Source organism: Gossypium arboreum, chromosome 8 (assembly GCF_025698485.1).
Source record: "Gossypium arboreum isolate Shixiya-1 chromosome 8, ASM2569848v2, whole genome shotgun sequence".
NCBI classification, from domain to species: domain Eukaryota; kingdom Viridiplantae; phylum Streptophyta; class Magnoliopsida; order Malvales; family Malvaceae; genus Gossypium; species Gossypium arboreum.
Genome location: NC_069077.1, coordinates 932,437 through 946,104, shown reverse-complemented (window position 1 = coordinate 946,104; position 13,668 = coordinate 932,437). Strand labels below are relative to the sequence as shown.

The following is a 13,668-nucleotide window of genomic DNA, read 5'->3' as shown; positions in this document are numbered from 1 at the left end:
TTAATTACCATTAATTTTCTCTTCTTTACACCTCATTGCATAGAAATTTTGATCCCATCATTATGTATCAAATAAAAATTTATTAATAATGGCAAATTTGCATATATGACCCTTTCACAAAATGGAAAAAATTACACTTTAGTCCCTATATTTTTCATTTTATTCAATTTAGTTCATATTTTGATTTTCCAACTTCACATGTCAATATGTCTTCATGTCATATTCATAGGAAAATGTTTCTTAAATTTTCGCCCCTTTTATTAAAATATTAAACTTACACTTTTAGTCCTCTAACTTTCAAAAACTCCCAATTTAATCCTTATCAATTTTCATTATTCATACTCTCTCCCAATGCTTAATTCACCAATGAAATATATATTCATTCTCAAAGACCAAATTTTTTTGGTATTACAAATCGAAAGCTCTCATTCCCCTTCTCTTTTATAGTTTAATTTTTTCTTCATGAAATAAATTTGAATGTCACGAATCTACAAACAAAAACCTAAACAACTTTTTTTCCGATCTCCAACACTGGTTATCAAATCAACTTGGATCTAAGGCATGTTCTTCTACTCGTTGATGGATATTAATCTACTATACTGATCGTCGAATAATTGCTTGGAACTTGCTAGTCAAACTGTTTTTTTTTTTAAATAATTTAGTAGCTCAACGACTTGAGTAAAATTTTTTGAATAGTTCATTGACTTAAATTAAAACTTTGGAATAGTTTAGTGATCATTTTGTAACTTTTTAAAGTTGAGTGACCAAAACGTAAATTTATTAATATTTTAGTGACCTTAAGTATAGTTTACCCTAAATATAAACAAAAGAGTCAAAATGAAAAATAATGACCATAATTAGTAACGAGTATAATGACTTTTTTTAACTTTCCAACTTTATAAAAAAATTATTTTAACTTTTCATCTAATTTTTTTTTTATCTTTTTTAGCCTTTGAATGTACGTTTATTTTTTTGTTAAACCATCTCAAAATAGATAGTAAAGTTAACACTTGTTAACTTTGCTGACGTGACATACACATGGGTTCCCATATGAATGATGTGTCACTATTTAATTAATTTTTAAAATTAAATCTTTTATATTTTTATACTTTTTAAATAATTTTAGTGATTTATAATTTTAAAAATAATTTTTTGAATTTTTAAAATTTTAAAATTAATTAAATGATGACATGTCATCCTCATGACAATCCACGTGTATATCATGTTAGTAAAATTAAAAAAACATTTAATTTTTATCCATTTTGAGACAATTTAATAAAAATTGAAAATTTAAGAAAAGAACTAAAAATTAAATAAAAATTTTAATAACTTTTCATAAAATTAAACAGCGAAACAAATCAAATAATGCATCTATCTCATGGTTAGCGGTCAAGCACGTTTCTTTGTTCAAACTAATTTTGTGGTCAAATATTTGAATAAATGGCAAAGGTCAAGTACTAATATGCGTAAGGTATGTATTAGATATTATAGTGATCAATATTCATTGTATATTTATAATTTCAATTCTACTTATATTTCTACAACTTAAAAAAATTATAAGGAGGTCAGAAAATTGTTAAAATAAACATCGATAATGGCGGCAGAACGATCGCAAAATAATAAGAAAAGAAAAATAAGTATATAGATTTTACATGAAAACCCTTTCAGAAAAAAATTACAGGTAAAGAAGGAGAAATTCACTAATGTTAAAAAAACGAATGATGCAAGAGGAATTTGGACTACATCTATTTAAGGATTAAAAAATCATGTTCTAATCAAAGTCAAATAGAAGAAGAATAGTTCTACACCTCAGCTTTTTATCCCTATATATCTCTTTATTTCATCACTATATTTTAATAAGTGATGAGATTCAGATCAAATAATTTCTAATCTAAATTTAGAAAAGTTGAATTATAATATAACTTGTAAACAAGTCTAATAAGTGTGATATTGGCCGGATTGGAGGAACAAAAGTCCAGTCTTTATTAAATATTTTATTTATTTATTTATTTATTTATTTCTTGAAAAGTTTGCCACTTTATATCAGTTATTTTCTTTCTTATTTCTTTTGAAAGACTACTTTTTGTCTTGTATAAGGCACACATGTTTTAACAGATAATAATAATAATAATAATAATAATAATAATAATAATAATAATAATAATAATACCAATGTTTTAATTAACATTAAAATATATATTTTATTAAAATTTACTCAATAATTGAATCATAAATAAAGTGATGAAGTACTTATAAATAAATTTTATTAGTCTCGAATTCTATCTCTATAAATTTAGCTTTTCAATTGTTAAATATTTTATATAAAAACATCATTATATTAATATTTATTAAATTTATTTAAAATAATAATCAAGCTTGAGTAGTTTAATTAAGCTCATTTATCGGTTTTCATATTCAAGTTCAGTTTTGAGCTTTGACTAAATTCATACATATTCAAGCTTGAACTCGGCTCAATAATTAAGATTAGGATTAATAATATATATTAAGAGCAATAACATAATTTAATCATGTAAAAAAACTAAAATGTATATTAAAATTGAAAAGCTCGATAAAGCTCACGAGTTGTTCGAGTCAAGTACTACTAAGCTTAAATTGGCTCTACAATTACTGAATTGGTATCGAGTTTTTTGAGTTAAACTCGAGTAGCTTATGAGCATTAGTGTCTCATTTACACCCCTGGGTGCAGTATGTTATTTGATATAAAAATATAAAAATAAATCATATAAAAAATGACATATGTATTGTTTTCAACCCTACTTGTTGACTCTATTAATATTCTTTTGTTAAATTTATTGGCGTAACATTTTAAAATAAAAAAAATACTCACTTAATAGCCATACATAAAAAGAAATGACTACATAATGAACTTGTATTTAACATAAAAGTTTTAATTGTGTCAATAGTTGGACTTACATTAAAAATAAAGGGACTAAATTCTAATTATACAAAATTACAGCAACCTGAAGCATATTTTGACTAATTATAAAATATATAAAACTGATACAACATGTAAATACAAAATAGTAAAAGACACCTTCAAAGAAAATAATAAAAAAGATATAAATATATATTTTTTATTACAAAATTCACAAACCAAAAAAAAAAAAAGTGCACAGAGTTCCTTATATCATCGGCCGGCTGGAGATTTCACGGCGACAGAGAGGACAAGAATTGCCGTTCCCATTCAAAAGCCAACCAGTAATACAGTTATGATGATAAACATGACCGCACGAAACTCGTCTTGCAGTTTCCTCCGGTATTTTCCCGAAACTCTCCATGCAAACCGAACAGTTACCGGCGGCATGATCAACCGATGGCATATCGGAAACCAGACCGGCGACTTCTTCTTGCTCGGCTTGAGGATTTTCCGGTGTCGTTATTGCTTCGTCGAGATCGAATTGTTGAGTGAAGTAATAAGGGATTATTAAAGAATTATTATTGTTAACCAAAACGACGCGAACTTTACTGACCCACTCGCCATGGATTTTTTTTTATTTTTATTTTTTAAAATTTAGAGATGAGTTTTTAGATAAGAAAACGCATTATCTTTATAAATATATATATGTATAAAGGGACTTGCACTTTTCCATTAAATTAGACCCCACCAATTGGGTAGTAGTTCCCAATTTTTTAAAATTTTATTTAATAGGTGATTTGATAGTTTAAAATAATAAAATAATGAAAATGAATTGCCAAAAATATATAAAAACCTTTTGAATTAAATATTATTAAATAAAAAGTGTTTAGGTGTTAAAATAAAGTAAAATTTATTAATAAAATATTTTTATAATTAAATTAAAAATTATATTTATTATTTAATTTAAATTGGACTTAATTTGAAATTAAAGTATCATTTTCCGAACAAAAATATGCCTAATTAAAACTCTAAAGGTATTTGAGAGCCTAATTTTTAATTTATATATATTTAGTAATTCAAAATTCAAAATTATAATATTTAAAGATGATCAAATTGTAAAATAAAGTTTAAGTCCACAATTTACATGTAATACAATATTAATAGCATAAATTAATTTACAATTTAAATTATCTCTCGAATAAAAATTTAATCTTGAAATTTAAAAATATAAAATTTAAATCCATATTTTAAACAACAATATAACATTTGACTAATTATTATTCAAATTTCTAATTAATAAATAAATCATAATTTTTCATATTATTAAAAGGAAAAATTTGGTCGCCATCACCTTTTCAATTTGTCACATAATAATTTCTAGATTATAAATTACACGTTGTTCTTCCTTTGACATATCGTCGCCCACCAAATTGGCCTATTTGCTCCATTGTCCACTAGCCATTGGAAATTTTATCCAAAAAGTCAATTTTCATTTTCACTTTCTTTGGAATTTTTTTTTATATATTCATCCAATTAAGATGCATATTATGCCCCCACTAGGGGCGAATTTAAGGCAGCAGGCAGATTTTGATTTTTTTTTAGTTCGAAATTGTAATTTTTTTAAAATTTAATTATTTAATTTAGATTTTTTTCAATATTAACTTTTTGGGTTTGACTTCCTCTACAACTTATGATTTTATCTCCATTCTTTATAAAAATTTTAAGTTGTACAGTGTTAAAGTTGTATTTCGGTCTCTCCAAAAAATTTATATTTTAATTATTGCCTCCCAAAAATATTAATACAATGGTAAAATTCTATCTTAATCCTTTGAAAAATTACAATTTAATTTTATTCTCTTAGATAAATAATTGGTTTTGCCCAAGGGCGTAGCTAGGGGGCTGGCAAGGCCCCGACCCTCCTAAAATAGAAGTATTTCATTTAGACTTTTTAAAATTTTAAAAAATTTAAATTAGCAAAAGATAAAATTACACATTGGCCCCACTTAAAAATGATAAAAATAGATTTTATCTTTTAAAAATATAAATATATAGACTATTAAAATGGTGAAATTACATTTTTTATTGTAAAAATTACAATTTAGTTTCGCCCCCATAAAAAAAATTTCTGGCTCCGCCCCTGATTTTGCCTTTGTCATTTCTTAATCTATCCTCAAGCCCCTAATTAAATATAATACTCACTTGGGAAGGACATTAAACATCTAACTATACACGACTTGTAACTTTCAAGAATCTACAACAATATTAATACCAATCTAGATGATACTCGCTCTATATTTTTAAGGTTTATTTAAATATTAATTAAAGGTAAAAGACTTATTTGAAAATAATTAGAAAATTAAGGGTCTTCAATTTTATATAAACACTTGCATGCAAATAATTTATTATGCTTTTTACAGAAAATTCTCTCAACCCAGAACTTATTTAGATATTGGAAGATGCCCAAAACTAAAATTTAGACATCCACTTCATTTGTTTTGTTCTTTTTGACATGTTTAATTCATATAGTCCAAGCTCCTCTCTTATTGTTCACTAATAAACCATATTTTAAGTAGAACTATAATTACAATAATACATAATTGGAATTAAGTATTACAAAGTAGAATTGAATTAATAATGAGAATGTATCATAAGCTAAATTAAAATAATTTAGAGAAAATTCACATACAACGAAATTTAAGTCAAAATATAAAGTATTAGAGGTGTTCATAGATCGGGATTAGATTTATAATTTTAACTCCAAACCAACTTCACTCGACCCATTTTACTTTTTAGAAATAATAAAATATAAAATTTTTATTGATATTTATATATTTTTAACAATGAATCATTAATATAAAGTTAGACAAATCATATTTAAATTTATTTATTTTTTAAATTGAGTCTTAACATGATCTGATCGGAACATCACAAAACGAGATTTAAATCCGAGAGATCGAAATCGCAATTGCAAACCCTACTAATCTCATCCACGAGTAGACTAATAAATAATTAAGTGGTGGAAATTAACTCAACAGATAGATTACATTAGATTAGCTTATAACTCCATTTTAAAATGAAGTTAATGATAGGAAATGACATGTTGATCAATTACAAACTAAATAAATTATAGTTTTTTTTCTCAAAAGCATGCAATGCGACTAAATTATTAATAACTTTATATTTAGATCATTTAATTTTAAAAAGTTACAAAATGGTCATTGAATTATTCGAAAGTTTTTATTTAAGTCTTTGTATTATTAAATTTGTTGTTGTACATCATTCTTTGTTTGTATCGCTTGCATAAATTGAAAGCTCTCATTCCTAATCTTTTCTATACAATTCAGTTTTTTCTTAAACAACTTTGAATGTTATGATTCTACGAATCAAAATCTAAACAACATTAATCTCTTTTCTTCGACATTGATCGTTAGATCAGCTTGGATTTAAAATATATTTTTCTACTTGTCGATGGGTACTGATCCAGTATATAAATCATCAAATCATTGTTTGGAGCTATTTAGTCGGAATTTAAAAGAAGAAATCAACAACCCAATAATTTAGATAAAAACATTTGAATAGTTCAATTACATAAATAGAATCTTTCAAGTAATTCAATTATTATTTCGTATTTTTTAAAGTTGAATGAATAAAATGTAAATCTATTGCTAATTTAAACACTTTAGTGTAATTTACCCTTTTTTTCCTTTATTGAGATTAACAAACCGTATTTAGTTATACCTAAACTAAGCATTCCAGATCAAGACGTAATTATAAATATATATATTATATATACTATGTTTTATACAAAAATAGTAAAACGAAACAAGAATCGAAAATATTTTATATTAATTTCCCCAACAGAAATTAAAAAAGAAAAAGAAAAAGAAGACAAACAATCTAGTGAACGTAATGGAGAAGAGAGGCTCATATCATCGACCGGCCGGAGATTTCACGGCGGCAAAGAGGGCAAGAATCGCCGTTTCCATTCAAAAGCCAATTGGTAATACAGTTATGGTGATAAACATGACCGCACGAAACTCGTCTCGCAATTTCCTCGGATTTTCCGAAACTTTCCATACAAACTGAACAGTTACCGGCGGCTTGATCAACCTCCGGCATATCGAAAACCATACCGGCGACTTCTTCTAGCCTGGTTTTGGGATTTTCCGGCATCGTTATGGCTACGTCGAGGTCAAATCGTTGAGCGATATCAGGGATCAAAGGATTTTCCGGCATCGTTATTGCATCGTCGAGGTCGAATTGTTGAGTAGGGTAATAAGGAATTAATACAGAATTATTATTGCCTGAAACGACGACGTGGAACGTTGTTGAACCGGTCGCCATGGAAGATATCACAGAAGAAATATCAATGCTTTTTTAACTGTAGTTTTTGAAAAAGTTCTATTTTTTAGAGATAAGTTTTTCGGACAAGAAAATGCTTAAGATCTTCTTTGTCTGCGTCCATAAATAATAGTCTGATTTTGGTCAAATTCCCTGGAAAGTCCCTGAAATATAAGGACTGTATTAAAATAGATCCTCTGTTAAATGGTTCAATTTAGTCCCTATACTATTAAAAAATCAAATAAGTCCAAATTGTTATAGAGTTAATATTTATTGTATAAAAATTATCTTGAAAGTTATTTTTCCAATTGCATTTCAATTCTAAACAAAAAATTCATTTACAAAATCATAAATACTTCAAATATATTAACTCATTAAGCAAGAAGTGACATTTTTTATATGTTAAATATTAACTCTATTCCAATTTGGCCTTATTTGATTCTTTTTAATGGCACAGAGATTAAATTAATCTATTTAATAATAGAGGGACTAATTTGATACATTCCCTATAATAGAAGGACTTTCTAGATACATTCACCGTCCGATTTTGCCTTTTGGGGACCATCTTTTGAAATTTTTTATATCAATATTAATATATTATCATTCGAGTTTCACACTACATAAATTATTAGTGGGTTCTCTCTAGATATAAGACTGGCTTAAATTTCTTATGGTTTATATTTAGAAATATTTCGATTATTAGTCCGTTGTGCTTTGTAATATTTTTATTATAGTTATAATTACTTGAAAGTGTATAGTTTGTAATTGTATTTCTACTCCTAACCATAATAAAAATTTGATTATGAATTTTCTTTTTATTGGATATAAATTACCGCTCGAGATTATAAATATTTGGGCGGAGACTAATATTCTAGTAAAGCTTTCCTAACAATGATGATTCCAAAATTTAAACTTAATTCAAATACCCGATGATGAAGCTCATTGCTATTTCTTTCAATTACATGTTGATTTATTTAATTATGAAATTCATTGTTTTAGTTAATAATTTTATTTTAATTTATTAGAATTTAATCCCTATACTTTTATCAAAATCAAGAAATTAGTCCAGTTGTTGGTAAACCTTGAACTTGAAGTCTTCATTTGTTTATTTTATTAATTTATTGCATATTAAATATTGAATTGTCTATTGTTGCTAATTCTTTACATATTCATTTAAGCACTTTAACAACAAGATTTTTTAGAAAATGCGACTTAACTAATTTATTAACTTTTGTAAAGTATGAGAACAATTTTTATTGAATGGACTAATTTTAAATATTTGTAAAATAGAGAGATGAAATTTGAAATCAAACATTAAATTCAGATAAAATTGATTTTAAATAAAAATTTTGACCAAACTAATATAAAATTCATAAATTGTTTGTTCTAAGCCATGATTCATACACGTTGAACCAACAAGACAGTCCGAAAAGTAAATCTATAAAAGGAATTTGAAAAAACAAATGATATTTTTAGAAAAAAAAAGTGATAGTTTTGTTTTAAAAATATTTATTTAAAGAAATTGAGAAAAAAAAACAACGGGTGCTAATTTTAATTGAAAAAATAAAAATAAGAAATATATATAATCGGTATTTTTTATAAAAGATAATTATAATTTTTAAAGATAATTAATAAAAATATTTAATACATTAAATAAAAATTATATTCTTTATTTTATTAAATTATTTTTATATTTTTCTAATGGAATTGATATCTTATTAATTAACTATAATAACACAGTAAAATATTCAAAAAATGTACAATTTGAGATTAAATATTATTAAAAAATATTAATTTATTATAAAATAGAATAATGGCAGGGATCAGAACAATTTTTATATTTAAAATGTTTTTGACAATGAAATACTAATAAATAGATTGAGTTGGATGAATAAATAAATTATTTATTGGTTAACAATATAAATATGTATAGGTCGAAATCATGACTTTTATTTCAAATAGAATGTTGAAGCCACCTCAACTTAGTTTATGTCGTAAGAGAAATATTAATCAATATTATTTTATATAATAAAATCATTAAAATCTTAGTTGAAAGCAAAGCCTTTAAATCAATAAATGTTAAATATAATAATAAAATATATAGTATTTTTTAAAAAATTTACAGCAAATATTATCATAAATCTTAAACTTAAATCCAACATGAAAATACAAAAAGATAAAGGCTTAGGGTAAAAAAAAAAAAAAACCTCAATAAAAAAAAAAAAAAAAAATTAATTGAACCTTATGAAAAAATGCACCTAATTAAGTCTTAAATGACTCCCGAAAAATCAATCGGTCTCTTTCATTAACGAAACCCATCATTAGCCTCGTTGATGTGATAGACGAAAGCCACTAGAAGCTACCAAACATGCCATATCAGCATATTATTATATCAACGAGATTAATGGTCAACGAGATTTGACCATTAACCTTATTGATGTAGCAGCTTCTAATGGCTTCGGTTTATTACATCAACGAGATTAATGGTCAAGCTAGTTAATTGACAATTTCAGTTAACAAAAATATCATTAATAGTGTTTACACCACCACTGTTTTTTGGATTTCATTGATAATAATTTAGTAGCCATTGGGGCTATCCAAAAGTCACAAGCACCACCAAGTAGCCCAACAATGCTACATGGGGTCTTGAGCCTACATGAGCCCATCAAACCTTGGAAGATTTTAGATAAATGTACATAGGTTTGTTCACACTTGATCACACTCTTTGTATAACATTTAGGGATAAATCTTAAAACTATACATTAATTTTGGTTTAATGTGTAATTGTATACATGAATTTTAATTTTGTGCAATTTTATACATCAAAATTTGATTTGATTCAACTCTCACAAATTATTAACACAATTATTGGTATAACATCATTTTATGTTTATATATTACATATAAAACAATTATATTTATCAAATATAAAAATAAGTTAATGTATTTATTTCTTTAAATATGTATAATTGAACCAAAATTAAAGTTTCATGTATATATTTAAACTGCAATCAAGGTTTCATATGTATAATTAAACTAAATTAAAATTTATGTATCAAATTGCACATTTAGTCAAAGTCAAATATATTTTTGAGATTTATCCCTAACATTTATTATGAGAAGTTAGGAGTTAGTAGAGATTATATCTCCACCGTCCTTAGTAGACCATGTAACTTAATCTCAACCGTTGATGTTTTGAGGCTTTACCTATAAATAAAAGGCTCCCCTCCCTTATTTGTGCACACACCATTTCATAATTATTTATTTTAATTATAAATTTTATTGATAAAAATAAAAAATAAGTGCCAAATGTTTTGGTAATTTATATTTGAAGATAGCTTAACGGACCGTATATTTTTAAACAAACAACCAAATTTTTGCATGCCTTGCCTTTGCAATTACAATGAAAATGATGCATAAAACTAGTTTGATGAACAACCTTAAATATTCAATTTTAATTTACAATAAATAAAGAACACGAAATAACGTGCAAAGATCATTGATATTGATATGATATAAAATACACTAAAAAAACATACATTCAGTAGAATATCAGCCGACAGGTGACTGATATGATCAACTATTGTTGGAAGACTTCTTGATAAGTAAAAGAAACAAGAAACAAATTAAGTTGTATAAATCTCCAAGAAAATAAATATTTATGTAAAAGATATGGAAATTCTCCTTGGTTTCTTATGTAAAGGAGAGTCTTACCTTTGTATTTTTAAATTTCAGGTTATTATTGAATATCTACTTGTACGATCTATTATTGGGCCTAATAGGTTTAGCTTTGTTGGTGAAATGATGCTAGTAAGTATACTAGTTGACAATTATTTAATAATGACGTTATAATAAATATGAATTTAATAAAATATTTTAAATAATGCTAATAATTGAACCTAAAATTTGATATTGAAAAAGTAGGACTAATCCAAAAATAAAAGTACATGGATTAAATTTTAAATTTATTAAGAGTACAATGACTTGTAACATATTTTAACCTAGTATAAAAATATGAATATTTTAATTATATAAATATGAGTATTTGTTTAAATAATGCTTAGCTTCATTTATTTCTTAGAACTCTAATGTGGCGATATATGCTCTCAAATATGTAATATATGTAATTTTAATGAAGCATTATTTATTATTAAGTTTATATATGGCATTGATTATTACAAAATATTTTCTTATTATAAAATAAATTTCAATTGTTAAAAAGAAATTGCACTATAATGTTTTATAACTTATGTTGTTTGTTTTACAAAGAATAATATAAAATATAAGATATAAAATAAACTCAAAAATAATCTCGCTTGTTAACTTAAGTGAAATTTCACCCGACTGGTTGCTGATATAATCGGACATTGTTGGAAGCTAACCAAGAACAAATTCTTGATAAGAAGAAAGGGCTACAACTAGTACGATTGATTTGTCCCTTTGGAGGTGGAACTGGTGTTTTAGGCTCGGCTATGCTTTTCTTGAACCTCTCCCTAGCAGCTCGCCTCAGCTCTACTATAGGTACGCATAAAGAAGCAAATGGTATGAAATCATTGATGACTCCAATTTGGGAGGCAAATACATTAAGGGCCAGTTTAGTATTGCTTATTAGGAGCACTTTTGAGATAAAAGTATTGCTAAACAAGATAACTTTTGAGTTTTTTAAAAATACTTTTCTAAAGCATTATTTTTTGGCCAAAAGCAAATGTAATAAATTTTAACATTTGTTTAAAAGTGCTTTTTGACCCAATAGCACTTTTAAAAAGCATTGCTAAACTAGCTCTAATTTACCATGAGATAAATAATTTTTGGAATTAAAATCCACCTTACTTAAAAAAAAAAAAAACCTCATATTTTGAGCTTTGACAAGCAAACAGGTTTAAAGAATAATCTCAAAGAAACAAAAAGACCCTTTGGTTGATTAATGAAATTATTAGAGTTATATGACCCTTTGGTTGATTTGTGCAGGCAAAGGCCGTATAGAAGTACATTTCTTTAAGGTGTTTCAACCTTATTGGATTGCTTCTATTAGACTTTGATTAGAATAAGGTTTTTAAACTTATAAATAAATGTAGTCTTCTCTCCTCTTTTATTATTCAAATTCATATTTAATGAATTTTTCTTCTTCTCTACCCGTGGTTTTCTGAAAGGGTTTACACGTAAAATCTCTGTATTTTATTTTTCTCTCTTTCTTTGTGATTCATTGTCATTTTCGACGTTTGATTTTCACAGAAATAAAAGAGAATGAAAGCCCAGAAAATAGGCAAAGATAGTGAAGAAGCAAATGGATTTAACAGAAGGAAAGAAAACCTTACAACAACGCATTGAAGTAGGGAAAACTGACATTTTTACATCAATAGCAACGCATTGAAGTAGGGAAAACTGACATTTTTACATCAATGGAAACATCATTAGTTGATTAGCAAAGGGGCTTTCTTTTTTTGTAAATTATCTACATTCTCAACCTAGTCTCAACAAAATCAACTAATAATAAACCTATGCTTTTAACAATTAACAAAGAAGAGGGAGAAAAATATACTCGCAAGAATGAACTTTCACCACCTTTAAAAGTTTATTGAGATTGTTAATTAATGTAACCCATGCATTGAACACATCGTAGGCGAGGGGTACTAGGCTTAAGGGTTTTCTAGATACCTGGGCACAGATGAAATTGAGAAAAAGAAGATTGTGAGTTTTCTGGATAGGATTTTATTTATTGCTAGGGAATGGAGTTTTCTTGACAAAAAGAATTAATAGAAATGTTAGGATTAATAAAAATTCATAAATATCCCATTAGGAAAAATGCATTATATAATAAAATCATTAAATTCTTAGTTGGAAGCGAAGGCTTTAAATTAATAGGTGTTGAATGTAATGGTAAAACATAATTAATGTACATTTAAAAAGAAAACACAGTAAATATCATCACAAGCCCTAAACTTAAACCGAACATGAAAAATACAAAAAAGATAAAGGCCTAAGGGTAAAAAAAAGCCCTCAATAAAGAAAAAATTCAATTAAGCCATTATGAAAAATGTGCATCTAATTGAGCCTTCAGTGACCCTCCCAGAAAATCAATTGCCCTCTTTTGTTAATAGAAACCGACAATTGATCAGTTTGACTGCTAACCTCGTTGATGTAGTAGACGAGAAGCCACTAAAGGTTGCCAAGCATGCCACATCAACATACTACCATGTGGCAGCTTCTTGTGGCTTCTGTCTATCACGTCAATTAGGTTAACAATCAAATCAAATAACTGACGATTTTCATTAATAGAATAGGCCAATTAATTTTTTTTTGAACCACTTAAAATTTAATTGAGTGCACTTTTTTCATAATTAATAAGGCAAAAATAAAAGAAAACAAATTATTTAAATTGATATTAATATAAGCAGATTTTGGTGTTTTGACACTTGAATTTGAACGATTTGTCCCAATTAATTTCAACT

The 13,668-nt window shown here is 26.1% G+C and overlaps 1 protein-coding gene across 1 annotated transcript; it reads right to left on the bottom strand.

The window, feature by feature from the left end:
• Window positions 1–6,802: 6,802 nt before the first annotated feature.
• On the bottom strand, window positions 6,803–7,222 carry LOC108468363 (E3 ubiquitin-protein ligase RZF1-like). Its single transcript, XM_017769253.1, has one exon. The coding sequence runs from the start codon at window positions 7,220–7,222 to the stop codon at window positions 6,803–6,805; it is 420 nt and encodes a 139-aa protein (XP_017624742.1).
• Between the last annotated feature and the right edge of the window lie 6,446 nt (window positions 7,223–13,668).